Source organism: Cricetulus griseus, chromosome 2 (assembly GCF_003668045.3).
Source record: "Cricetulus griseus strain 17A/GY chromosome 2, alternate assembly CriGri-PICRH-1.0, whole genome shotgun sequence".
NCBI lineage: Eukaryota > Metazoa > Chordata > Mammalia > Rodentia > Cricetidae > Cricetulus > Cricetulus griseus.
In genome coordinates, this window is record NC_048595.1 from 29157876 (window position 1) to 29184165 (window position 26290).

Here is a 26290-nt window from a genome sequence, read left to right on the forward strand (position 1 = left end):
ATTCTCCTTCTGCTGTTATAGAACACACACACACACACACACACACACACACACACACACACACACACACACACACAATAATCTTTTTAAAGATTAGGCATCATTGTTAGGATTAAAATAGTTGGGAATACCAGGGATGAAAAATGAAAGGCCTTGTAACTGGGCATGAAGATAGCCAGAGACCGGACAAGAAAAGCACAGTGCTCTGGGGAAAGGCTCCTATCAACTCCACAACCGCAGGAACCTATGCAAAGCACGGTTACCTGTCACAATGCTTCCTCCTAATATTGCCAGTTGTAACAGTCTTAATTATGGCTAGGAATGGCTTCTTAAAAACCTCTACCTGTCCCAGAAAGGCAGCACCCCAGACTCCTATATACAAGGTGCTGAATATGAGGAAACCAGGAAAAGCCACATCATAGTAACTGTGATAAGAGTTAGCTCCCCCTAAGTACATGATTCAAGCTTGCCACCCAAATGTGAGAACAAAGAGTATGTTTAATTAATGCCTAGTGGACCCTCCCCAGGCCTGAAACAATAATTTTAAGATCAGCAACTAATGAGAAGTTAGCCAGCAGATGGGCCAAGGTCAACTGCTAACAAGGGAAGTTAGAGATGGACAGAAGGGCACTTCAGCCACCCCCTGAGTGAGCAATACATGAACAGCCAGTGAATACCACATAATCATCTCCTTGGTTAGGGTCAGAAAAACATGTATAGAGAGGGTGGGCTCTCTCCATCGACTGAACTTGATGCACAGAGAATTAGCAAATCTCAAGACAATTCCCTAGGTGTGTGTCAAGATTCTGCCTTAAGTCCTGTAAAAGCCACTACAATATAGCTCTGTGGCTTTTTCCCCTTCTCGGGGCCTTCTCCCATATTGGAACCAATCTAACCTTGTCCACAGCCCTCTGTTGGATCCCCAATGGAGCTTTGGCTACTGAGCTCTGCTTTCTTCAGCAAGTTGAAATCCTTCATTTCTTAAACTTTCTCTCTAGAATAAACTTTTTAAAACTCATACTTGGGTAGGTCAATGAGATGATTCAGTGGATAAAGGCACTTGCCTTGAAAGCCTGACCTGAGTTTGATCCCTGGAACCATTATGTAGAAGGAGAGATCCAATATTTCAAAGTGTTCTGTGACTTCCACATGTACACCAAGTACACACACACACACACACACACACACACACACACACACACACACACACCACAATAAATATTTAATTTTTTGTTTTAGAATTTCAAAACAGTTTCTCCGTGTAGCCCTGGCTGTCCTAGAACTCTCTCTGTAGACCAGGATGGCCTGGAACTCAGAGATCTGCCTGCTGCTGCCTCTAAAATAACTTTTAGAAAACCTTCACTGACTGAGAGTGGTGTCATGTGTCTTTAATCCTAGTATTCCAGAGGCAGAGGCAAGTAGCTCAAAGTCAAGGCCAGCCAGAGTCACACACTGATATTCTGTCTCAAAAACAGTAAGAACACACCACATCTCCCTCTGTCAACCATGAGTTTCAGGTTGCAGACAAGGACTCAGAGCCACTGACCCCATGAACCGTTCTGTGACTGATCCTCTGATACGATAGATAACTCCTGAGTTGAGCCCACATGAGAAGTGAAAGTCTCCTTTGCACCCCCTTTTTCCTGTTCACCCATTTTACTGACATTATGGCTAGCCTAGCCTCTGGAATTCCTTTCAAAGTCTAGTAAAATGGTCCTCAAGCTTTATTCTAAACTTTTTTTTTATCATTTAAGTTTTTATTGAATTTCAACCTCAGAATTTAACAATGTTTTGTTTGGTGTTACTGTTTCTAGCCAGTGTTCTCATCTGCTTCACATGATTTCTGCAAGCAACGTTTAAGAAGTCATATTCAACTTTCCCATGACATACCAATTTTGTATAGGTTAAAATCTTGGTTATTTTTCTGTCTTGCTTCATTGTCTAAACTTTAAATTTTTTTTTTATCAGCAAGACTAACAACCTGTAAAAGGGAACCCTGATGCCCAGTATTGTGTCTTGCTGAACTCTTTGAGACACAATCTAGACATCCCACCAAGGGACAACTCAAAGCCCCTATACCAGCCTTCTGTTACATTTTCTGACATTTGCACAGAGTACTGTAATAAAGACCCAGGAAGTGGTGGTATTTGAAACACAGACATGGACATTGTTTAAGTATTTAATAGTAACACAAGCCAATGTAATATTGTTTCAGAAGATTGGCTTTTTTTTAATTTGTAATTTTAAAATAGATTTAAGTCATAGAAATTGGAAGGAATTTGGACTGACTTAACATGTATGTTTTGCTTACCTGTAGGCCAACTTGAATTAAACCTTTTGGGGGGGTCAGGACATTATTTTCATGTAACATATTACAGCTAAAGGCGGCACACAAACATACATGGATAACAAAAAATATCATCACTGCACAAGCCAGCAGCTGGACCAGAAGACAAGATGGCACTAGCAAGTTATCTACAGATTTGCCTGTCTCTGTCTCCCTTCCCTCTGCAGGAGTTCTGGGATTACAAATGTGTGCTTCTACATCTGGCTTTTTACATGAGTGGCAAAGACCAAACTCACTTCACAAGCAGCAAGCTTGTGAAGCAAGCACTTTTACCCACTGAACCCTCTTCCCAGCCCTAAAACTTGTTTGCAGACAAAGGTCAAGAAATACCCTAGTTAGTGTCCATTAGGAAATGATTAGGTGGAGAGCTAGAATTAAGGTCCACTTATATGGTGGTGAGACTTCCTGACATTTTAAAGAACACAGATTTTGTTTTTCTTCAGTTTTGTTTGTTTGTTTCGTTGGTTGGTTGTTTTGTTTGTTTGTTTTTTTTAAGGAACTGAATTATTTGTGATTCCTGTATTAGTTACTATTCTATTGCTGTGATAACCATGACCAAGTCAACTTTTCAGGATGGGGGGTTTACTTGGGCTTACACTGTCATGGCGATAGAACCCATCCTGGTGGAAAAATGTTGCACCGAGCAGCAGCAGGAAGGTGGAACTCACACCTTCAGCTACAAGCATGAATCAGAGAGAGTGAGCTGGAAGTTTGTGAGGCCTTTCATTTCCAAAGCCCACCTTTAGTGACATACTTCCTCTAGCAAGGCTACACCGCCTAAACCTCACCAAACAGCACAGCTGACTGGGGACTATGCATTCAAATGTCTGAGACTGTAGGAGACATTTTCAGTCAAAGCAAAATTCCCATAAGTATTATTCTGTATTTCTATGCAGGAGGAAATTTTCTCCTACTAGTTTTTTTTATAAATAAGACCCTGGATTCCATGGCTTGAAAGGCTAAAAATATTTAACCAAGCAGGACACACATATTTTGGGTTTTTGTTTGTTTGTTTGCTTTGTTTTGTTTTTTGAGACAGGGTTTCTCTGTATTGCTTTGGAGCCTGTCCTGGAACTCGCTCAGTAGACCAGGCTGGTCTCAAACTCACAGAGATCCACCTGCCTCTGCCTCTACCTCCCAGGTGCTGGGACTAAAGGTGTGAGCCACCAACGCCTGGCTTTTTGGTTTTTTTTGCGGGGGGGGGGGGGGGCGGTTGTTGTTGTTGTTATGACACACATATTTTGATTTACAATTTGCAGATATAATGCCAGTGTACATAGTAGGTCCATTGTTTGTAATAGCAACCTGGCCTCTTCCTAAGCCATGCATAGAAGTTGCCATTTGCACATTTCCTGCAGGAAGAAGATGAAAGCTGTTAGCTCACATCTCTGTGGAAGCTCATTTCGGTTACAAGCAAATGTGTAACTTCCATATTCACTCGGATTTTGTTGGCAAAACTGCCAAATCCGGAACAGTTGTCCTAAGCAAAGTGCTTTCATCTTGAAGCTGTACTGCTGTTCTGCCAGCAGATGGAGGACCATATTACCTATGGGAGGTATTTGGGCAGGGGCAAACATGAAAATAAGTTTTTAAGCCTGCTCTGAAATGTATGATGCGTTTAATGGAAGGGGGAATGATGTAATTATAATCTCAAAAAATCTTTAAAAACTTAAAACCTGCTTAGGCGTTGGTGGCACACGCCTTTAATCCCAGCATTCGGGAGGCAGAGACTGGCGGATCTCTGTGAGTTCGAGGCCAGCCTGGTTTCCAGAGTGAGTGCCAGGATAGGTTCCAAAGCTACACAGAGAAACCCTGTCTCGAAAAACAAAAAAACAAACAAACAAAAAACCAACCTTAAAACCTGAAATTAATGTTAAGGGTAAAATACAACCATTATTTGTAACAAGCCATTACAAACAAACCAAATACAAGATAAAACTAGGTCATTTGAAAAATTTTAAACAGTTAATGTGAACAAATACACAATTAAACACAACTATTTCTTTTAGAATTACTTAGCACCACAATCTTAGCAACAGAGGAGAGGCTACCTTAAATGCCCTCCCCTGATAATGAGATTGATGACTGACTTATATGCCACACAATAGCCCTCATCCAGCAGCTGGTGGAAGTAGAAGCAGACACCCACAACTAATCACTGAACTGAACTGGAATCCAGTTGCAGAGAAGGACGAGTGATGAGCAAAGGGGTCCAGACCAGGCTGGTGAAACCCACAGAAACAGCTGACCTGAACATCGGGGAGCTCTTGGTCCCCAGACTGATAGCTGGAATACCAGCATGGGGCTGATCCAGACCCCAGGAACGTGGGTTTCAGTGAGGAAACCTCGGAAATCTAAAAGACCTCCTGTAGTAGTTCAGTACTTATCCCTAGCATAGGTGTGGACTTTGGGAGCCCATTCCACATAGAGGGATATTCCCTGAGCCAAGACACATGGGGTGGGCCTAGGTCCTATCCCAAAGGATACGATAGACTCTGATGACACCCTATGGAAGGCCTTACCCTCCAGTGGGAGCAAAAAGGATATGTGATAGGTAGGGTTTTAGTTGGGGAGGTGGTAGGGAAGGGAGGGAGGGAGGGGGAACTGGGATTGACATGTAAAACAATCTTGTCTCTAATACAGATAAGGACATCTGAAAAAAAAAAAAAAAAAAGGGCCGGGCGTTGGTGGCACACGCCTTTAATCCCAGCACTCAGGAGGCATAGGCAGGTGGATCTCTGAGTTCAAGGCCAGCCTGGTCTCCAGAGCAAGTGCCAGGATAGGCTCCAAAGCTACACAGAAAAACCCTATCTCAAAAAAGAAAAGAAAAAGAATTACTTAGCACAATGTTGAGGTATATTCTCATTAAAAAAGAAAGGAAGGAAGAAGGAAAAAGAGAAAGTGGGCATGGTGTCACAGGTCTCTGTGAGTCAGAAGCCAGTCTGGTCTATATAGTGAGCTCCAGGGTGCAACCTGTCCTTCAAAAAAAAAAAAATCTGATCAAGTATGACAAGATGGACAAACAGACAAATGCATAAAAACTTTATAATCAGCCACACCCGCCAATTGAAAGGTTTTGTAAGGGTAAGATCAGCACACTGTTGGAGAGCAGCAATAAGGGAGAAGACCGCCACCACTTGAAAGGCTTCTTCATGTTTCTTGAAGTGTAACCTCTAAAGAAACATGCAGCCCTCCTTTTTTTCCCCTTTAGTTTTCTTTTAAATTTATTTTTTTTCTTTTTATATTCCAGTCCCAGTTCCCCCTCCCTCCTTTCCTCCTACTTCCCCTACCTTCCCCCTACCCTACCTCCCATCCGATTCTCAGAGTAGATAAAGCTTCCCCTGGGAAGTCAACTAAATCTGTCCTATCACCTGCTAGAGACAGAACCACAATCCCCACCGCCACCCTGACTCCCACCCTCACGGTGCCTAGGCTGAGCAAAGTATCTCTCCATAGAGAATGGGACCCACAAAGTCAGTTCATATATTAAAGTTAGATCTTGGTCCCACTGCCAGTGGGCTCCTATACTGCCCAAGCCACACCACTGTCACCTGTATTCAGGGGGCCTAGTTCAGTCGTATGCAGGTTTCCCAGTTGCCAAGCTGGAGTCAGTGATCTCACAGTAGTAGTACTGACTACTACTCGGGTCAGCTGATTCTGTGGGTTTCCCCATCATAGTCTTAACTCCTTTGTTCATATTATCACTCCTCCCTCACTTTGTACTCCAGGAGCTCAGTCCAATGGTTAGTTATGAATCTCCACATCTGCTTCCATCTGTTTCTGGAAGAAGGATCTAGCTTCTTTGTGGTTGTGGACTATAGGCTGGTTATACTTTGCTTTATGCCTGGTATCCACTTTTGACTGAGTACATACTGTATTTGTCTTTCTGGGTCTGGGTTACCTCACTCGGGATGGTTTTTTTCTAGTTCTGTCCATTTGCTTGCAAATTTCAAGATGTCATTGTTTCTTACTGTTGAGTAGTACTCCATTGTGTAAATGTACCACATTTTCTTTATCCATTCTTTGGTTGAGGGGCATCTAGGTTGCTCCCAAGTTCTGGCTATTACAACTAATGCTGCTATGAACATAGTTGAGCAAATGTCCTTGTGGTGTGAGTGTGCCTTCTTTGGGTATATGCCCAAGAGTGGAACTGCAGGATCTTGAGGTAGATTCCTCATTTTCTGAGAAATCACCATACTGATTTCCACAGTGGCAGCCCTCCTTTTAATCATCAGACTATTCTAAGAAATTGGACTTTCCCTAGAAATTTCACTCAGGGGAGGTTGAATCCTGGATCCAGCAAGAGGAGGGATTTGTCTTAGGAAAAGGGATTTCCCACCATTCTGACAGCTTGTCTGATTGCCTTGCAAAGTAACTTCAGCCAAGACAATGAGGGGTCAGTGGTGAATGGACCCATACCCCTGCCAGGACTGCTTAGCTGTGCATAATTCTAAACCTAAACCTAAACCTAAACCTCATGTCAGGACACCAGTTATGGATCCAAAAGGTCATTGCATCTCCTTGTCCTATTTCTCAACATGGCCACATTGAATAAACCTTTTTCTTTTTCACTATCAAGTCTGCCTTTAATTTGCTTTGAAGATGCATTACTAAGCCTGGTTTGTTGGGATGCTAGAGCACTATTCTAATAACTCCAAAACATAAAGTATACATCAAGAATAAACTGAAGATGGCTGGGAAATGGCTCAGTGGTTAAGAGCCCTAACTGCTCTTCTAGAGAACCTGGGGTTCAATTTCTGCAACTCACATGGTGACTCACAACCAGCTCCAACTCCAGTGCTGGGAATCCAATGCCCTCTTCTGGATTCCACAGACACTGCATGCATTTGGTTTACAAACATACGTGCAAGCAAAACACATACACATAAAATAAAAATACAATGAAAAAAAAGTTTTAAAAATCTCTCCCAATGGCTACTCCATGGCACTTCAAAATTTCCTTTTGGAGCAAACTGCGTCCACATTCATTCACCCCCCTTGGCCACAATCTCTGTGAGGTCCATTGTGAGTGGCCACCCTGTCAAGCTGTAGGTTTTAAATCGCCCTGAGGATGGAGCCGCCTGTTGCTGTGCAACCCATTCTTGCCCAAGTGCTTCTTCACCACAGGACTTGCAAAAGTCTTGAGTCTTGTTGGGACCCCAGGAGTCCCAACAAGCTGTGGAGCAAAAAATCTTCCAACACACAGTGAAAATAGTTAGGAGAGGACCTGGCCGTAATAGAAAGCAGCCATGTCATTTTCAGCCAAAGGAAGAAGGGACAGTGTCGCTCTAAAGCACAGCTGCCACGGGCAGTGGCTTTAGTTATTATGATCTTTCTATCAGGCACTCTCACAGCCCTGATCAAGTGCTGACTGGATGGCATGGCTCTCCTCACACTAAGGGCAGGAGTGATGGATGCTGCTTCTCCCATACCCACCACTTTAGTATCTTGGCATTCAAGTATTTGCCAAATAGACTCTCAATGTAATAAAAAAACTAATTTCATTAGGAGATCCACACCCGTAGCCTTTTTTTTTTTTTTTTTTTTTTTTTTTTTTTTTTTTTTTTTTTTTTTTTTTTTTTGGTTTTTTGAGACAGGGTTTCTCTGTGTAGCTTTGGAGCCTATCCTGGCACTCGCTCTGGAGACCAGGCTGGCCTCGAACTCACAGAGATCCACCTGCCTCTGCCACGTGAGTGCTGGGATTAAAGGCATGTGCTACCAACTCATTGCCTTGAATAGCCTTTTGACTATCACCAGCTTTCAAAGAAATGAATACCTTTAATGCAAGGGTGTCTGTCCATCCTTGGCCACCTGACACTTGGTTTCAGGGATGAGGGGGTGCCCAGAGCAACCTAGGGACAAGTTTCATGATAGCTTGCCTTCCTGAGTCAGCCTACCACTCCCTCAAAGGCTGGTGTGACCTTCACCTCCTCCTCATCCATGAGCTTCTCATATTCTCATCTCTCAGGCCCCAAGCCAATGTCACCACATTCACAAAGCTTAAGAAGTTTGTGCTAATTCTTGTTTCATTTCATCTTTCTGGAATTACTCACTTGGCTTCCGTGAAGCAGCCTGTTCAAACACAGCTCACCAGCAGTACCCTCACACTCTCTAGCATTATGGGCTTACCCCAGACTTCTCCTTCACTAACAGGCTTCTTGTAACTTCCTCCTTGTGGTAGTCATAAGATAAATAGCTCTTCCTGGTGTTCTTTGGCTGAGACCTCCAAGACCTGGAACTTCTCTTCAGCAGACTTGGTTTGTCCTCTCCCATGGGCTTGGGCCCAGCTCCCTGCAACAGCTGGGACTGTGTCTTCCCTCCTAGGCTAATAAGTTCACTTCTGCCTTCTCTGTGATGGCTGTAATTCTCCCTACTGCCTGCCCTGCAGTGTTTCTTTCATAGTCACTACTGTTTGATGTATCTGAACACTACTTGTGTCCCTTTAGGTTGTCCTAGCTCACTGTCCTCTGAAAAGTCCTTCCATACCACCTCTTGGCTCTTCCCTCAGTCACATTTGTTTTTATTTTTGGTTGGGTTTTGTAGCTGCAACTTGGTCTGGACTTCTGCACATACCTTTTGTTGCTATATTTAGCTGGTATTTTGTGGATTTGGGTAGCTATGTATTTTTCCTGTTTGCTTTGCCAAGCAAGGCTGTGACCCTTCCCTTTAAAGCAGTCTTACTTGTTATTGTCACTTTCTCCATCTTTCATTGGAGGAAATACCACACATGGTGGCTTTATGAAGCCACACTCTGTAAGTCTTCTCCCAACCCCAAGCACTTATCAGAGCCACTCTACAGTACCTGGCAGGCTGCAGGAGGCACAGACCTGGCAGTCACCAGCAGAGCCTGCAAGTATAGAAAGTGTTGTGGTTCCTCCTATTTCTGCTGGTAAAGGTGAGTAGGCCCGCCCTTACTAACCTGTAGATCACTCACTGTTGGGTAGGATAACACTGAGCAGTTTGACCACTTGGGAAGCAAAATGAACCCTAGTGACTAGCCCAGAGGCTGGCTCACAATAAAACTTGCCTTCCTTGCTTTCAAGTGTGGGAGCCCAGAGTTTGGAAACCCATTTCCTCCACTCACTCTCCCGAGGACCAGGGCTTCCCCCTCCCAAGTCCTCCCCGTGGAGATCAGAGTTTTCAGGGGTCAGTAGTTCTTCTCTATCACACCACTCATTCTCAAAGTGTCCCCGGCCTCTGCCTCCACACTGCACCACTGCCCTGGTCTGAGAACTAGCGAACTTGCACAACCCCAGCTTTAACTACCCTGCAAGTGGGCAGGGATGGGTGAAGGGAGCTGTGATTTAGGCCCCACTGGGTCTTCAGTGCCTTTATCTCTTGACAGGAACAGCAGCTGTATATGGAAAGGCACGGGCACAGGTAGATGAGAGGGGTGTGTCAAACTGAAGGCCAGGGACAAGAGAAGAGTTCTCTGGAGAGCTGGAGGATGGATAGCCAAGCCTAACTAATCAGAACTGCCAGGACATAGGCTCTGACTTTGATAACTTCAGTAACAGCTGTCAAGTCAGCCCAGAGGAAAGACATTTTGAGTGGCAGCCATTGGCAGCAAGCTGATCCTGTATGGAGAGCAAGAAGTTGAACTGCCCCAAACAGCTTATAGAATTGCTTTTTTCCAGGGAGTTTTTTTTTTTTTTTTTTTTTTTTTTTTTTTTTTTTTGGTGTTGTTGGGTTTTTTTTTGTTTTAAGCCTCCTGCATTAGCCAGTAGGTTAGAGCTCTGTCAGGTAGAGCAGAGAAACAAGCATTTGTATGAAAATATTGGGTGTTTTTGGAAGCTTGACCTTTACCATGTCTTTCTCCAGTTAGATTTTGGCTTTCCATTAGGTTGGAACTCTTTTGTGCATTTTTGGGTTTTTTTTTTGTTTGTTTTTTTTTGTTTTTTTGTTTTTTTTGAGACAGGGTTTCTCTGTGTAGCTTTGGAGCCTATCCTGGCACTCACTCTGGAGACCAGGCTGGCCTCGAACTCACAGAGATCCACCTGCCTCTGCCTCCCGAGTGCTGGGATTAAAGATGTGTGCCACCAACACCGGGTGCATTTTGGGTTCTTTATAAACCATTTTTGGTGACTAGCTTTATCTTTCCTGGTTCATCTGAGCTGCTTCAGTTTTATAGAACTATGCTTGGGCTAATATGCCATTTGCACAATGGGCCTTAAAGCATTTGGGTGTCTGATGTGGGACAGAAGGCTTGCGGAGGTCTGCTTGGAGCACTGTGCTTCTCTGAGTCATCATGTTGGACCATGGGCATGCCTCTTGGAGACATTGGGTGTTTTGCCTAAGTGTATGTAGGTGCACCAAGTGCATGTCTGGTCCCAATGAGGATGTCAGATCGCCTGGAACTGGAATTAAGGACAGTTGTCAGCTACCATGTGGGTGGTGGGAATTGAACCAAAGTCCTCTGCAAGAACAAGTGCTCTTAACTTCTGAGTCATCTCTCCAGCCCAAGGAATAAGGTTATCTTATTCTCTTCCCCTACATCTTATGGCCTCATCTGCTGCATCTTCCATCCTATAGCTCCTTAGTGTGGATGACTACCTCAAACAGGATTTAGAGATGGTATCTTTACCTGGAGATATTTACTTGGGGCTTATCTTGTGGATTCCCTTGAAGATTTGCTCTACCTGTAATGACCTCTTTCTGATAATAAGACTTCTCCATTAGTCTAATAAGAAGGGGCAATAACTTCATAGTCAACTCTTTTCATGTTTCAGTGAAAGGTACATGTTCAACTCTGAAGAAGCCGCTATCTCAGCACCTTCATTGATCCCTAAGCTAAATGGGCCCCCTGTCTTTCCTAGACCTGCTGGTGAACATGTGTTTGCCCTCCACCTGACAACTAGCTTTGTCTGTTGTAGATGGCTTGAAAAATGGAACCAGATATGGAAATTCCTCCCAGTTTCTGCCGCAGGCCTCTAGATCAACTGCCAGCCTCTTCCATCATCCTTAGCCAACAAGAAGCAGTCAGATGGGTCTCATCCCTATCGGTAGGAATTCTCTCAAGTGAGAAATGTTAAACAGCAGTTAGCTAGGTGAAGGGAGCAATTATAAGGCTCAGGAGTGTGACCATTCCCCTATTTTTTTTTTTAATGACTAAAGCATGGTCACCTCTCTAGTCACACCCAGGGAACATACATAGGGCAAGCAGACTCCTCATAATGTTCTCAAAAGTGACTGTCTTACTTAGGGTTTCTGTTACAGTGAAGAGACACCATGACAACAGAAACTCTTACAAAGAAAAAATATTCAGTTGGGGTGGTTTACACTTTCAGAGGTTTAGTCCATTATCAACATGGTTCAACATGGTGGTGTGCAGGCAGACATGGTGCTGGAGCAGATAGGAAGGCAACAGGAAGTGATCTGTCACAGTGGGCAGGATCTTGAGCATAGAAGACCCCAAGGCCCATCCCCACAGTGCCACACTTCCTCCAACAAGACCACACCTATTTCAACAAGGCCACACCTCCTAATAGTGCCACTCCCTTTGGGGCCATTTTCTTTCAAACCACCACATTCCACTTTCTGGCCCCCAAAGACTTGTAGCCATATCATAATGCAAAAAATGCATCCGTCCAACTTCAAAAGCCCCCATAGTAGTCTATAACAGTCTGAAACTTATTTAGAGTCTAAAGTTCAAAGTTTCTTCTGAGATTCATGAAATCTCTTAACTGTAATCCCCTGTAAAATCAAAATGGAAAAGCAAGTCACATACTTTCAACATATAATGGCACAGAATATACATTACCATTCCAAAATGTAGGGAAGAAAACACAGTGGGGAGTACGGAACCAAAGCAAGACCAAAAACCAGCTGGGCGAACTCCAAACTCTGCATCTCCATGTCTGATGTTAATCTCTGCAGATCTCCAACTCCATTCAGCTTTGTTGACCGAACGCACTTCTTTCTCTCGGACTGTTTCCACTCCCTGTTAGCAGCTCTCCTTGGCAGGTAGCCCAAGGCTCTGGCATCTTCAAAATCTTGGGGTTTCTAAGGCAGTCCAGGCTTTAACTTCACAGCTTCACACAATGACCTCTCTAGGCCTCCATTCAGGGACACCCCTGACGCATGCCTGGCCTCAGCAGCTGTCCTTAGTCACAAGTGCAAATTCTATCACCCCTTTCTTGGGAAATAATCTTTTTGTACACTGTAAAGCTGTGTCTTGGCTCTAAGGTGCCTTCTGATTGGTTTAATAAAGTGTTGAATGACCAATAGCTAGGTAGGAGAGGTTAGGTGGGCCTTCTTAGAATCTAGGCATGCAGGAGACACCAGTGAGACATTGAGGAAGTACAGAATGAAAGAGAATTTAAAAGCCACATGGTAGAGTGTAATTAGTAGAAAAAGGTTAATTTAAGTTAGAAAGGCTAGTGGGACAAGCCTAAGCTAAGGCCAATCTTTCATAATTAATAAGTCTCTGTGTCATTATTTGGGAGCTGGTGGTGCAAAGAAAGTCCAACAATGCTTTCTTCTATCCTTAACTTTAGAACCAAGCGGCCAAAGCTGCCAATTTCTGCTGCTTACTGGGACTGGAAAGTAGCCCCCTTGTTCAATTACACTCTCACCAACTTTCTGGTTTCAATGGTTTCCTTCACTGCCTAAGCTTGGCTGTTTTGGAACTTGCTCTGTAGACTAGGCTGGCCTCTAACTCAGAGATCTACCAGTCTCTGCCTTCCAAGTGCTGGGATTAAAGGCCTGCACCAGCACACCTGGCCCTAAACTTTTCTTTAATTCCTTTTCACAAGTTGGAAATTTAGCTAGATCAGATTTTTCTGAGGTCACCAGTCCCATTTTTTCATTTCTTTTTAAAAAAGATTTATTTATTCATGCATTTTATATATATGAGTACTCAATCTTCATGCACACCAGAAGAATCTGATCCCACTACAGATTGTTGTGAGCCACCATGTGGTTGCTGGGAATTGAACAGGACCTCTGAAAGAGCAGGCAAGTACTCCTAACCATTGAGCCATCTCTCCAGCACACCCTCCACCCTACCCCATCCATTTCTTAATCTGTTTATGTCCTTGAATACAGGATTAGCTCCATTCCACTTTCTGGTGCTTCTTTTCTCCTCAAATACTTTCCTTGCTCAGCTTGCTCCCTTTCGTTATAAATCTTCATTAGAGTTAACATCAGTAACCACACGACAGAGTCTATACCTCTTAAGCCAGCCCCCCATAGTTCAAATCACTCATAATACCACCATCTTCCATGCTCCTACTGATGTGGCCCACTAAGCAGTGCTTAAAGCATTCTACTGCTTTCCTAACCTAAACTCCCAAAGTCCACATTCCTCCAAACAAAAGCATGGTCAAGCATTTCACAGCAATAACTCCCGTCCCTGGTATCAACTTCTGTCTTCGGGTTTCTGTTGCTGTGAAGAGACACCAGGACCACAGCAACTTTTATAAAGGAAAAACATTTAATTAGGGTCAATTATGGTTTTGGAGGTTTAGTAATGATCATCATGGTGGGACATGGTAACATGCAGGCAGACATAGTGCTGGAGCTGAGAGTCCAGCTAAGCAGAGCTGTCTCTGGGCAAGCAGTCTTCAGGCCATGATCGAGAGGAGAAAGGACATTTTCTGCACACACTATCAACACCCACACATAGACCAACAAAAGCCTTTGCCATCCCTCTGAGCCTCATGGCAGGGGATGGGATGTGGCAATTTTCCCATAGGTCTTGCTATGGTCATGCACACATCAGTAGCACACATTCTCAGGACTTCACTCGCTTGGAACTTGAGGGTTGAGAGAGAGAGACACTTAGAAGTGTAGGGAGAAGAAGAAGTTTATATTAAATTTTCTTTTAGTGGGGGGCTGGAGAGATGGTTCAGAAGTTAAGAGTATACTTACTGCTCTTGCAGAGGACTCAGCATTGACTCGAAACACCTACGTGGAAACCCAAAACCAGCTGTAACACCAACTCCAGAGGATCCAAGGTCTTCTGACCTCCTCGGGCACCAGATATGTATAAGGTACACATACAAATGTGCAGGTAAAATAAATAAATCTTTAAAAACATATCTTTAAAAACTTTCAAACTCAGCCTCACAGTGCTGGCTAATCCTGAAATTCAGCACCAATCCACAAGTCTCTAGCTCCTTAAAATCTAGGGCAATGGTCTCAACTTGTGGGTCACAAGTCCTTTGGCAAACCCATCTCCAAAAATATTCACATTATAACTCACAACAGTAGCAAAATTACAGCTATGAAGTACCAATGAAGATCATTTTATGGCTGGAACTGTATTAAAGGGTTGCAGCATTAGGAAAGTTGAGAACCACTGGTCTAGCGGAGTCCCTGAGTTGCTGAGGGTGACAGATGGAGTTGTGGCCCTGTCTCCTCAGTACTGACACTTGAAAAAGAATTTTTTTCTTTATCTTCATTTCACTGTGTCTTTTGGTTTGCTGAGGACAGGTAGTTAAGACTGGCTTATCGGGGGTGCCAGGAACTAGGCATTTCCCCAGTGTCTGTGTAAATACAAAACATAAAGAATTACCAGACAGATAGCTGGGCATGTGACTTAATGGAAAGAGTGTGAACACACCATGCAGGAAACGCAGGGTCCATCCCCAGAATCAGAGGAAGTGGGCAAGGTGGCACACCTCAGGGTCTTAGCATTTGGTAGGTGGGGGCAGGAGCATCAGGAGGCCAAAGTCATCCACAGTTACATAGACACATGTCCCATTCAAGGCCAGGCTAGGCTTCATAGGGCCCTGTCATAAAAAAGGAATTGACTGAGGGATAAAAATGAACAACAGAAAAGAATATGTTTTAAAGAGAATTAACAGAAAAAGTTATCCTTTAAACACTAAGGATATGATACTAGAAAACACACTGGTACACTCATAATGTCAAACAAATGATTTATTAAAAATGAATTCTGAAAGGTCCAAATTTCAGACATGGGACACAAGCAGATTTCATCAGAAAACCTCTGGTCAAGTCCATACAGAAATCTATGTCATCAAGTCTCCATGCCCGGATTTTGCTATGGAATCAGCGTGTCCAATCTATTACCCCTAAAAACACAAAATAAGATATTGTGTTAGTATAAATATGACTAAGGGGGACTGGAAAGACTCTGGGTGATTAAAATCTGCTCTGCCAGAGGACCTGTGTTGGATTCCCAGCACCCATATGGCACTCACTACAGTCTATAACTACAGTTCAGGAAATCCAAAGACCTCTTCTAGCCTCCATGGGACCCAGGAATACACATGGTACTGACACACATGTAGGCAAAACATATACACACATATAAATTGTGTGTGTGTGTGTGTGTGTGTGTGTGTGTGTGTACATGTTACATTTAGACCTATATCCAACTAATAATATTAAAAATAGCCCATGATTGCACACAAAAACATGCATGTGGAACTCGGTGTACTTTTCAAAGGGAGCCATGGAAATTGGCTAACAGGGGTCAACCCCTACCCCCACCCCCACCCCCACCCCACCCCCACCCCAGGGGAAGCAGCCTCCCAAGAGACTCCCCAAAGCAAAGTGAGGAAGGGCTGGCAGGGCAAGTCACTTGAGAGTCGACCTACTTGAGTTGCTTAAAAGAATCATCCAATGGCCATGCCCTGGCATTTTAAATTTTCCTTCTGAAACAAGCAGCGTCCACATTCATTCCTTCCTATGCCCCTCACTGTGAGTGGCTGCCCTGCCACTGTCACAGCATTTCATCCATCCCCTCCATGAGCTGCCTGTGTCATCACAGCTGTTGGAGTCCTAGCTTCACGCAATCAATGGTTGTGGGTAGATGCAACTGACCCATGGCTACCTCTACCTAAGACACGCTTCTTGCCCAACTGTATATGGGCAGCAGTCTCAGCTCCCCCTATCCTGGATGGGTTTGTGAAGTGCTCTATCACTTCAGGCTAAAAGTCAGGAGAGGGAGTTCCTTCAGCTTGAGGTTGCCCAGGACAGCACCCACTACAGCATCCCTGGTGTGTCCATCCACTCCTGAATGGCATCAAAACACTGGCCTCCTCCAAAGGCAGTCGTAACCAAGCCTCAGCAGCCAGAACTCTTGGTCTGGGAACTCACCAGTACCACAGTGTCAGTCCCATTGCTGAAGACTCGGAGTGGCCCAGCAGGCCTGACTCTCTAGTCTGCTCATGGAGATACCAATAGACACTTTAAACAACTGAGAATTCTCCATCTTTAGGGCTCTGCCCTGCCCTGACTGTGCTACAGCCTTTGCTGTAGAATCCACCACAAGCTACAGTGAGAATTTGAGAGAGGGTCCAGAAAGAATGAGGAAAATAAGGAAAAGAGGTGCCAGCTACATTGAGAGCCAAAGACCTGAAACAAAACAATGGCTTTCAGCAGGGCCTGAGAATCAGACTCATCCTGGTGCCTCACAAGAAATCACAACAGTGATTCTGAAGGGATCCAAGGGGCCCATTTCTTGTAGAGACAGAGGGTCAAAGATGGTCATCCCTAACAGCATCCTTCCACAGAAACAGGGTCTTAAGATGTTGACAAGTGTCTCAAGGTCCATCATCCGAGTAGGCATTCTTTCCCTCAAAGGATCTCCAGACACTGACCCAAAGGACCAATCCAGGGCAGGAGGTCACAGCTTCCAAAAAGGTCTTCCAGAGATGCCCTCCAAAGATGGGCAGCTTCAAGAGATCTGGTGGTGGGCCATGGGTACCAGGAAACAGGACTCAAGGGCAACTGCTGAGGGACACCCCCTCCCTTCTGAGGCCAATGGTTACAAAGACCGGGATAAGGGAAGACTCACCAGCGGGATGTCCCAGGAAATCCTTAGAGGGATGGCCAGCCATGAAAGACAGGAGGGAGAAAGGAGGATGCCCTGTAGGAGCTGTCTGAGAGACCTCTGGGTTTCAGCAGACGATTGCCCTGGCCAGAAACCACAGCCTCGGGGCCTTAATGAAGACCTTTAATGATCTTAAAGCACAAAAGTAGTGTTTTTATAACCCAGGCTGCCTATGGGAAAGTTCGGCTTCCTCAGGTCACTAGGAAATTCTGAACAGGTCTTGCGAGAAGCTTGTTCACGATTAACTAGTATGACTGGATCACCCCAGACTATGGGATCCCACCACTGCATCCTCCGCCTTCTTTTCTCCTTTTTTGACTGTTTTCTTGTGGCCTCCTTATTGTTGTCATCTTGAGCAAGTGGTTTTCCTCTGTATTCTCTCGGGCCTGAACTCAAATAATAGTCTCTGGTTGACATCCCCAGGGCCTGGGTCTTTTTCTTGTCCAGCAGACTTGTTCCTTCCACAGGCACTAGGCCCAGCTCCATTAGTTTTCTCTGGAGGAATGCCTTTTCTCTGGAGAACTGGTACTGAGCCTCCCTTTCCTTAGCTCTCTTATCCTTAGCTTTCTCCTTCTTTGGCATCTGTACCTCTTCCTCCTGGCTCTCCTCCCAACTACATATGTCCTTCATTTCCTGCACTTGTGACCTTAATTTCAGGTGGATCTTTCTACCCTCTAGGACATGTCCTTCAAAATTATCTGTTCGTTTGGGGTGCTGAGACACCATTTGTAGGCCTCTCCTTGGTGATGCAATGCCGTATTTCATGATTATGTCCTTCCACAAGTCCTTATGGCCCTCACCTTGTGGGGTCGGAGGGTTTTCTCCTTGGTTAGTCACCTGCCGAGGGAAAGCCAGCATCCTCCCTTTTCCCTGGGTCTCTAGTGGTGCTGTTGCCTCAAGATTTTTCTCTGTCCATGCCTCCTTTGGATTTGTAAGGGAGTCTCTTCTGGTCCCTAACTCCAGACGTTTAGCAAAGACACTTTGTAACGTCCCTGTGATGAGTGATGAGGAAAAAACCTCAGGGGCAGGGTCCCAGCACTCAGCAGCAGAGCTTGCCCGTAAGGGGTGATGTTCTCTCTTTGGTTTCTGGAAAAGTGGAAGTGACTCTGCTTGGCTAATCCGCAGAGCACCCAAACTAATACTCTTAGATTGAGAGCTCCAGGTGTTTTTTACTTCCTGAGCAGCAAGATGTGCCCTAGAGCTTGGCCAATATGCAGGGCTGCTCAGTCCTTGGGTGAGGGTGATCTCAGTGGCATCCAGTCTTCTGTATGAGCCAAACTCTTGGCCATTCATTTTCCCACACTCCTGGGGACTAGGGCTTTGTCACTTATCAATCCACACTAACTCTCTTCAAGATATCCCTGGCATGATCTGTCTACAAGAAAAATACACCAGCCTCCGCCGTCAACACTTACTGTTGCCCTGGGTTTGGAGAAAATAAACTCTTTGGAGAGTCACAACTTTAGCTACCCTTACCTGTCTATGATGCAGTGGGCGGGGCTAGAGGAAAGATGGCTGTGACCTGGGGTGACCTCCATGTGCAGGGAAGCCTTGATCCCTGTTGGTGTTAGGGACACCAGTGTCTAGGAAGATATTGTATATGGAGGACATATGGGTGGTATGGCCAGGTGAGAAGTGAGCTCTGGAAGGGAGGGTGTTCTCTGATTGTTAGGGCTACCAGCACAGAGGCTGTGACTCTAAGACTTCTACTGGAACCATGCGGTGGTGGCGCATGCCTTTAGTCCCAGAACTCAGGAGGCAGAGGCATGTGGATCTCTGTGAGTTCAAGACCAGCCTGGTCTACAAGAGCTAGTTCCAGGACAGGCTCCAAAGCCACAGAGAAACCCTGTCTCAAAACAAACAAACAAAAAAGACTTCTACTGGAAGGACCAGATAACTCCGAGTATAAAAGGGCTTCTCATACAAGCCTGAAAACCTGACTTAGTTCTCAAGAACTCTCAGAGCTAGGTGAAAACAAACATCTGAAGTTGTCTTTTGCCCTTCATATGTGTGTTATGAACTCATGCTCCTGTATTCTCAATTCTCTCTCTCTCCTCTCTCTCTCTCTCTCTCTCTCTCTCTCTCTCTCTCTCTCTCTCTCGATACAGGCTGGCCTCAAACTCACAGAGAGCCTCCTGCTTCTGCCTCCCAACTGCTGGCATTAAAGGTGTGTGCCACCACTTCCTGGCACTCCTGTATTCTCATATTCACCCCCTATAATATTAATAATGGTAAAATAAATAAGACAAAATAACACTGATAACTGTGTGGAACTAAGCCTGGAGAAAGAGACACATTTTGAGTGTCAGTTCTTCCTAGATTGCTGACTCCAAAGGGACAGGAAAAGCTTAAAGGACTCCTGGCAGCTGCTGGAATCATGTATTTAGCAGGACAGTCTCATAGGTTTCCACTTGGGACAGCACCATCTGTTTTCTTTTCTCTGGTGAAGCAGAGTGGGGAAGAGCATTTGAAGATGTTTTAGAATCAAGAATATGTCCCCATGTAAGTTTCTCTCTGATTGGTTTTGCACCTCAGTTCCTTTGGGTTCTTTTTGACCTGTTCTGATGCCATCTGACAGTCAGCATTGTCTCTCAGAGTGCTCTGAGGCATTCGGTTCTGTAGAACTAGTTTTGAGATGTCAGGCCATTTGGATGACGTGCTCTAAGCTACCAGGGTGTCTTCTGTGACAGGAAAGGCTTTCTAGGTTCAGCTCAGTCATTGGGGGCTAAACTAACTGAGACAAAAGAACAAGAGTGTCAAGTAGATTTCTGGTGTGATTAATGTAACCATCAAAATATGGAGTCTTAGCCTTATGGAGGTGATGGCACATGCCTTTATTCCCAGTACTCGGGAGACAGATACAGGCAGATCTTTGTGAGTTCAAGGCCACCTGGTCTACAGAGCTGGTTCCAGGACAGCCAAAGCTACATAGTATGATCCTGTCTCAAAACAAACAAAAATATGGAGTCTTGGGGCTGGAAAGATAGCTAAGACTGTTCTATCTAAAATGACAACTAGTTGAAATGTTCCTAAAGCTAGTTTTCTCCTGAAATTGATGAGCCTGACATTCAAATATATGTTCTAGAAACTCAGGCTGACAAGACCAACCCTGTTATAGGATTTCCAAGAAAGAGCCTAAAACTTGATGGTGAAATTGTTCATAATATGCTTTTATCAGATTCTCAAAGACCCTGTATACTGTCAAAATGTCTATTTCAAATGTAATTCTAGGGCCATTCTGTATGGAGATGAGGCAGGCAAGCCAGCACTATTACATCAGCACTGATGGAGGCAACATGGAAATAAAGAGACCGGCCTGTACAGAGCAGATGGTCATCCCATCTGAACAGTGAAGGGCAGTGGTCTCTCCATAGAGTGGATACTGTGCACCATAGAGTCAGAAAAGGGAACTTTGGGGATGGAAGATTCCATGTATAGGTCTGATCCCCTTCATCTCAAAGTAATAAATAACAAAGGAGGTTAGTATATTGACCTTTTATCAGAAGCTTCCTGGATCCTAACCTCAAGTCAGCATTCCTGTCAGGAGTTTCTCAGCCCACCTGAGGTGTTGAGATACTTAGCCCTTTGAACATAATTATTTTAGCAATCTGGAACTGCATTTGGCTAGTGCTATAGATTTCAACCTGGGACTGCACTTGGCTAGTGCTATAGTTTTCATCTCTCAAAAAAAAAAAAAATGCCTATCAACCTGTTAGCAATACAGAACCACGACCAACACTAACTGTGCTTAGAACTGCACTAAACTGAGAAATTGATTTCTCTTCTAGACACCTGGGAACTATGTAAAATGGACTGATCCAGCCTAGACTGGTTTCAGGTGGATGCACAATAAGGCAAATTGTGCCCTCTAAGTGAACAGTTTTGGAGAGTCCCTCGTCTGTGATGATATTCCTATGCATAATTTTCTTGCATACTTAAGTTATGTAACTTAATCTTTCAACCCAAATAAAACCTGTTACAATGCCCCTTTAGCAACTGTATTTATTAGTCAGTGTTCTCTAGAGTCACAGAAGTTATGCAATGAACCTCTCTCTCTCTCTCTCTCTCTCTCTCTCTCTCTCTCTCTCTCTCTGTATATACATATGTATATATATATGGGAATTTATTGGAATAATTTACAGGCTGCAGTCCAACATGGCTAGCTGTGAATGGAGAGTCCAAGAATCTATTACTTGCTCAGTCCCACAAGGCTGGGTGTCTCAGCTGGTCTCCTGTATCTGCTGGAACCCTGAAGAAGTAAGCTCCAGTGCCAGAGAAGGAATGGATGTGTTGACAAGGTGAGGACAGGCAGGTGAAAACTGAACAAACCCTTCCTTCTTCCATTGTCCTCCCAGCAGAAGGCCTGGCCCAGATTAAAGGTGTGCCTTCCAGCCTCAAGATCACAATCAAAGGCATGTGTCTTCTTGCCTCAAGGTCCAGATCACAAGTGTGCCCTCCATTTCTAGATTATAGTTCATTCCAGACATAGTCGGCTTCCTGGAACCCCATAAAGGAAGCCACAAACAATAATCTGAGTTGGTTTTTTTTTTTTTTTGAGCACTTCACTCATTCAACTCATGCAGCCTGAGACTTCTTTTTTTTCCAAATATTATTTTTTCTGTATGTGTGTGTTCATGTCACATATGTGCAGGACCCAAAGAGGCCAAAAAGAGGTGTGGGAACCCCTGGGGCTGCAGTTCCAGGCATTGAAGGCCACCTGGCATGGGTATTGGGAACTGAACTCAGGTACTCTGGAAGAACAGCAAGCACTCTTAACTGCAAGCCATCTCTCTAGCTCTCCCCACCCCCATATTAATCTTGACAGTGTGTTCCTTTCTAATCAGTACTATCGCTCGCTTTGCTTTGAATAAAGTTTGAATAAAGTATTTTTTGCTACATTGTGATCTCCATGTGCTTATTCCAATGCTTTGCGGAAGACACAGGGGAACCAGAGATCACCCACACAAACTAGACCCTAAAAAGTGCAGGAACCACAGCTCACCCTCCCAAGCTAGACCCTAAAAAATGGTAACTTTTCTTTTCCTCCCCTCCCCTCTCCTCCCCTCTCCTCCCCTCTCCTTCCCCTCCCTTCCCCTTCCCTTCCCCTTTCTCCCCCTTCCCCTCCCCTCCCCTCCCCTCTCCTCTCCTCTCCTCTCCTCTCTCTTCTCTTTCCTCTTCTTTTTTGGTCAAACAAGGCTTCATGTGAGAAAATACATTTTTCCTATCTTACTGCTAAAAATTTCCCTCAGTACTTTCTGATCGTTTTTTTCATTCTGATGCCTATGACTGACAGCTAGCCAACTAGCCCATTTGGTTGGAGAGCTCTCAGGATGCAGCCACACCCTTCCCTGGCCTGGCCCATGTGTAGAGGCTACACAGGCAAAACCAGACAGATACCAAGGGCCAACACCTTGGGAAAAGCAGGTAGCTGCAGCTGTACTGTCTCTACTCGATGCTTCTGTGACAAAGATGACAACAAACAGGAAGCAACAGATGCCCCTCCTCAGCCTGCAATCTGAGTTATCCACACCTTCTTTCAAAAATATATCTTATTACATCTATTTATGCATGTGAATATGTGTGGTCAGAGAAAAACTTCCAAGACTCAGTTTTCTTCTTCTACCATGTGAGACCTGGAATAGAACTCGGGTATGTAGGATTTACCTGCTGAGCCATGTTATCAACCTAGTCCCTACCTTCTTTTAATAGTGTTACTACTGTCTGGACCAGAACCAAACTCTGAAACCACATGGGATTTTAACAAGTTCTTTTAAAATTTTAAAAATAGAATGCTGGAAGTAGTGGTACTCAGCTTTAATCTCAGCTCTTGGGAGGCTGAATCAGTGGATCTATAAGTTTGAGACCAGCCTGGTCTAAATAGTGAATTCCAGGCCAGCCAGGACTTCATAGTGAGACTATGGCATTTAAATAAGAATGCCCCCTTTAGGCTCATATATTTGAAATCTTTTTTTGTTTTCTTTTGTTTTGTTTTTTTTTTTTTTTTGCTTGTTTTGGTTTGGTTGGTTGTTTGTTTTTGTTTTTGTTTTGTTTTTTGGTTTTTTGGGGGTTTCTCTGTGGTTTTGGAGGCTGTCCTGGAACTAGCTCTTGTAGAACAGGCTGGTCTCGAACTCAGAGATCCACCTGCCTCTGCCTACTCCTGAGTGCTGGGATTAAAGGTGTGTGCCACCAACGCCAGCTTTGAATCCTTGATCATTAGGGAGTAACACTACTTAAGAGGGATTAGGAGATGTGACCTTGTTGGAGTAGGTGTGGCCTTGTTGCCTGGAGGAAGTGTGTCACTGGAGGTGGGTTTTGAAGTTTCAAAAGCTCAAGGCAGACCGAGTGCCTCTCTCTTCCTATGCCTAAAGGTCCAGATGTAGAACTCTCTCAACTATTTCTCCAGCACTTTGTCAGCCTGCATGCTGCCCTGCTACCCACTATGACGACAATGAACTAAACCTCTGAAGCAGTAAGCAAGCCCCAATTAAATGTTTTCCTTTGTAAGAGTTGCACTTGTCATGGTGTTTTTTTTTTTGTTTTTGTTTTTTTCCACAGCAACAGAACACTGACTAAGACAGAGACCCTATCTCAAACAAACAAAACTTTTGTCTACCGTTGATTAGCAGGTATGGACCAGACAATTAAAAGTTATTAGGGCTTCCTCAACTAAAATGCTTATAGGATCATTGTGCTCTTGAACTGGAAGAATTAGGTGCTTCCTGGAATAAGACAAACCTACACATCTGTCAGCTCAATGTTTGTACAACCCATATGAATTATTTATGCCTTCTGTCCTGAGGCTTAACCTAATGTGACCCATTTAAGCATCTCACTACTGAACTTAAGGGACCTCATCTTTCCTAACTACTATATAGATTCAATAATACAGAAACTTGTTCTTTCTGTAACATAAACAGATGAATCCACCTCTTTGTTAGATCAAATTAATATATTATGGATTTTCCCTACCCAATTTTCTACACAGATCCTGCAGAGGAAGGCATTATTAAGTCATCTCTAGGCTGGGCAGTGGTGGCTCGTGCCTTTAATCCCAGCACTCAGGAGGCAGAGGCAGGTGGACCTCTGTGAGTTCAAGGCCAGCCTGGTCTACAAAGTGAGTTCAGGACAGGCTTCAAAACTACACAGAGAAACCTTGTCTTAAAACAAACAAACAGAAAGAATAGAACAGTGCATACTATTGTCTCTTCCTTCAAGAGTTAATACAGGGCTGGAGAGATGTCTCAGAGGTTAAGAGCACTGACTATTCATTCTTCCAAAGGACCTGGATTGGATTCCCAGCACACCACGGTGATTCACAACCAACTCCTGTCCCAGGGATTCCATCTCCCTCTTCTGGTCTCTTTGAGCAACATGTCCAGTTCTTACCAGACAAGTCATTCTTGGGGCAAAAGCAGAGGCAGCTGAGCTCACAGTTTTGGGAGGAATGAGTCTGCTGGACAAGAGAAAGACCCAGGCCTTGGAGCTGTCAACCAAAGACCATCATTTGAGGTCAGGCCTGAGGAGTTGAACCACTTGGGTTGTTGAAAAGAACATTGATTGCCACTCATGGGTGTTTAATTTTTTCCTTCTAGAACAAGCTGTGTTGTCTATATCCATTCCTCAGCCAAGACCTCTTTGACACCAATTGTTTGTGTGGCTCCCAGTTCATCTGCCCCAAAGGGGTTGCTCAGTCCTCAAGAAACCCTGCAACTGGCATCCTGGTGTTGTCTCTGTGACCACCCCCTTCCCCTGACAATGCCCACCACTATGGGTGTCCTCTTGGGAACCTAGGCTTCACCTTCACACTGTGGCACTGGTTGAGTAACTCTGGACACACTAGCAGTCTAAGTCATACTTCTAGCCCAGCTGTGTGACCAATGGCCTCTGCCTTCTGCACCGCACTGAGCTTAGAAGTGATCAATGAGATTGCCCAAAAAATCCCAACAGAGCTTGCATGCTGCTGCAGTACCATGTGGCTTTATGCTGCCACCCCCATGCAGCGGGGGGGGGGGGGGGGCCTTGCCTGTAAGCCTTCTCCACATGGAGTAGGCCACCAAGTCTCAGCAGCCAGTGCACTTGGTCTGGGAACTCACAGACATCAGATTCCGTCCCTCAGAGTGACCAAGCAGGCTGGACTCTCTATTCTGCACATTGAGGCCATCACGGGGATTTATCTGCAAGGCCTGGCTTTGTCCCTACCCTAAAAATGGCCATTTCACCCTTAGTATTCACTGGGGTATCCTTATAGCTCACAACCAGCCTTTGCTGTAGAATCCACCACAAGCTACAGTGAGAATTTGAGAGAGGGTCCAGAAAGAATGAGGAAAATAAGGAAAAGAGGTGCCAGCTACATTGAGAGCCAAAGACCTGAAACAAAACAACGGCTTTCAGCAGGGCCTGAGAATCAGACTCATCCTGGTGCCTCACAAGAAATCACAACAGTGACTCTGAAGGGATCCAAGGGGCCCATTTCTTGTAGAGACAGAGGGTCAAAGATGGTCATCCCTAACAGCATCCTTCCACAGAAACAGGGTCTTAAGATGTTGACAAGTGTCTCAAGGTCCATCATCCGAGTAGGCATTCTTTCCCGCAAAGGATCTCCAGACACTGACCCAAAGGACCAATCCAGGGCAGGAGATCACAGCTTCCAAAAAGGTCTTCCAGAGACGCCCTCCAAAGATGGGCAGCTTCAAGAGATCTGGTGGTGGGCCATGGGTACCAGGAAACAGGACTCAAGGACAACTGCTGAGGGACCCCCTGACTCTTCTCAGGAGGACCTCCTAGGGCAACTTTGGTAAGAGTGCCACACTCTGCAAAGGATCTTCTAGCCTGGGGCCTATGGTTACAGGCAAAGGTGTCCACCAGGCCCTGGAGGACAAACTTTCAGAAAGACCTTCTTTTAGAAGGGATTTCAAGAGTGGGCTGACCTCATCTGAGGCCAATGGTTACAGGCAAAGACCAGGATAAGAGAAGACTCAGCAGCATGATGTCCCAGGAAATCCCTAGAGGGATGATGGACATAGTCTCAGGAGGGCCAGCCAGAAAAGACAGGAGGGAGAAAGGGAGGATACCCAGTAGGAGCTGTCTCAGAGACCTCTGGATCTCAGCAGACGATTGCCCTGGCCAGAAACCACAGC

The 26290-nt window shown here is 44.8% G+C and overlaps 1 protein-coding gene and 1 long non-coding RNA gene across 3 annotated transcripts in view; one reads left to right on the plus strand and one right to left on the minus strand.

Moving 5' to 3' along the window:
• The window catches only part of LOC113833848, a 39614-nt gene extending 14816 nt beyond the window's left edge, over window positions 1-24798 (plus strand). For both annotated transcript variants that reach the window (XR_003482000.2, XR_004768166.1), the window contains exons 2-6: window positions 11221-11349; window positions 14230-14340; window positions 21296-21451; window positions 23709-23779; window positions 24433-24798. This is a non-coding gene — a long non-coding RNA (uncharacterized LOC113833848). The remainder of the gene's footprint in view (window positions 1-11220; window positions 11350-14229; window positions 14341-21295; window positions 21452-23708; window positions 23780-24432) is intronic.
• The window catches only part of Rhbdl2 (rhomboid like 2), a 75420-nt gene continuing 64344 nt past the window's right edge, over window positions 15215-26290 (minus strand). Inside the window, exon 8 of the mRNA XM_027399214.2 lies at window positions 15215-15387. Coding sequence (XP_027255015.1) covers window positions 15382-15387 — 6 coding nt within the window. The 3' untranslated portion in view covers window positions 15215-15381. The remainder of the gene's footprint in view (window positions 15388-26290) is intronic.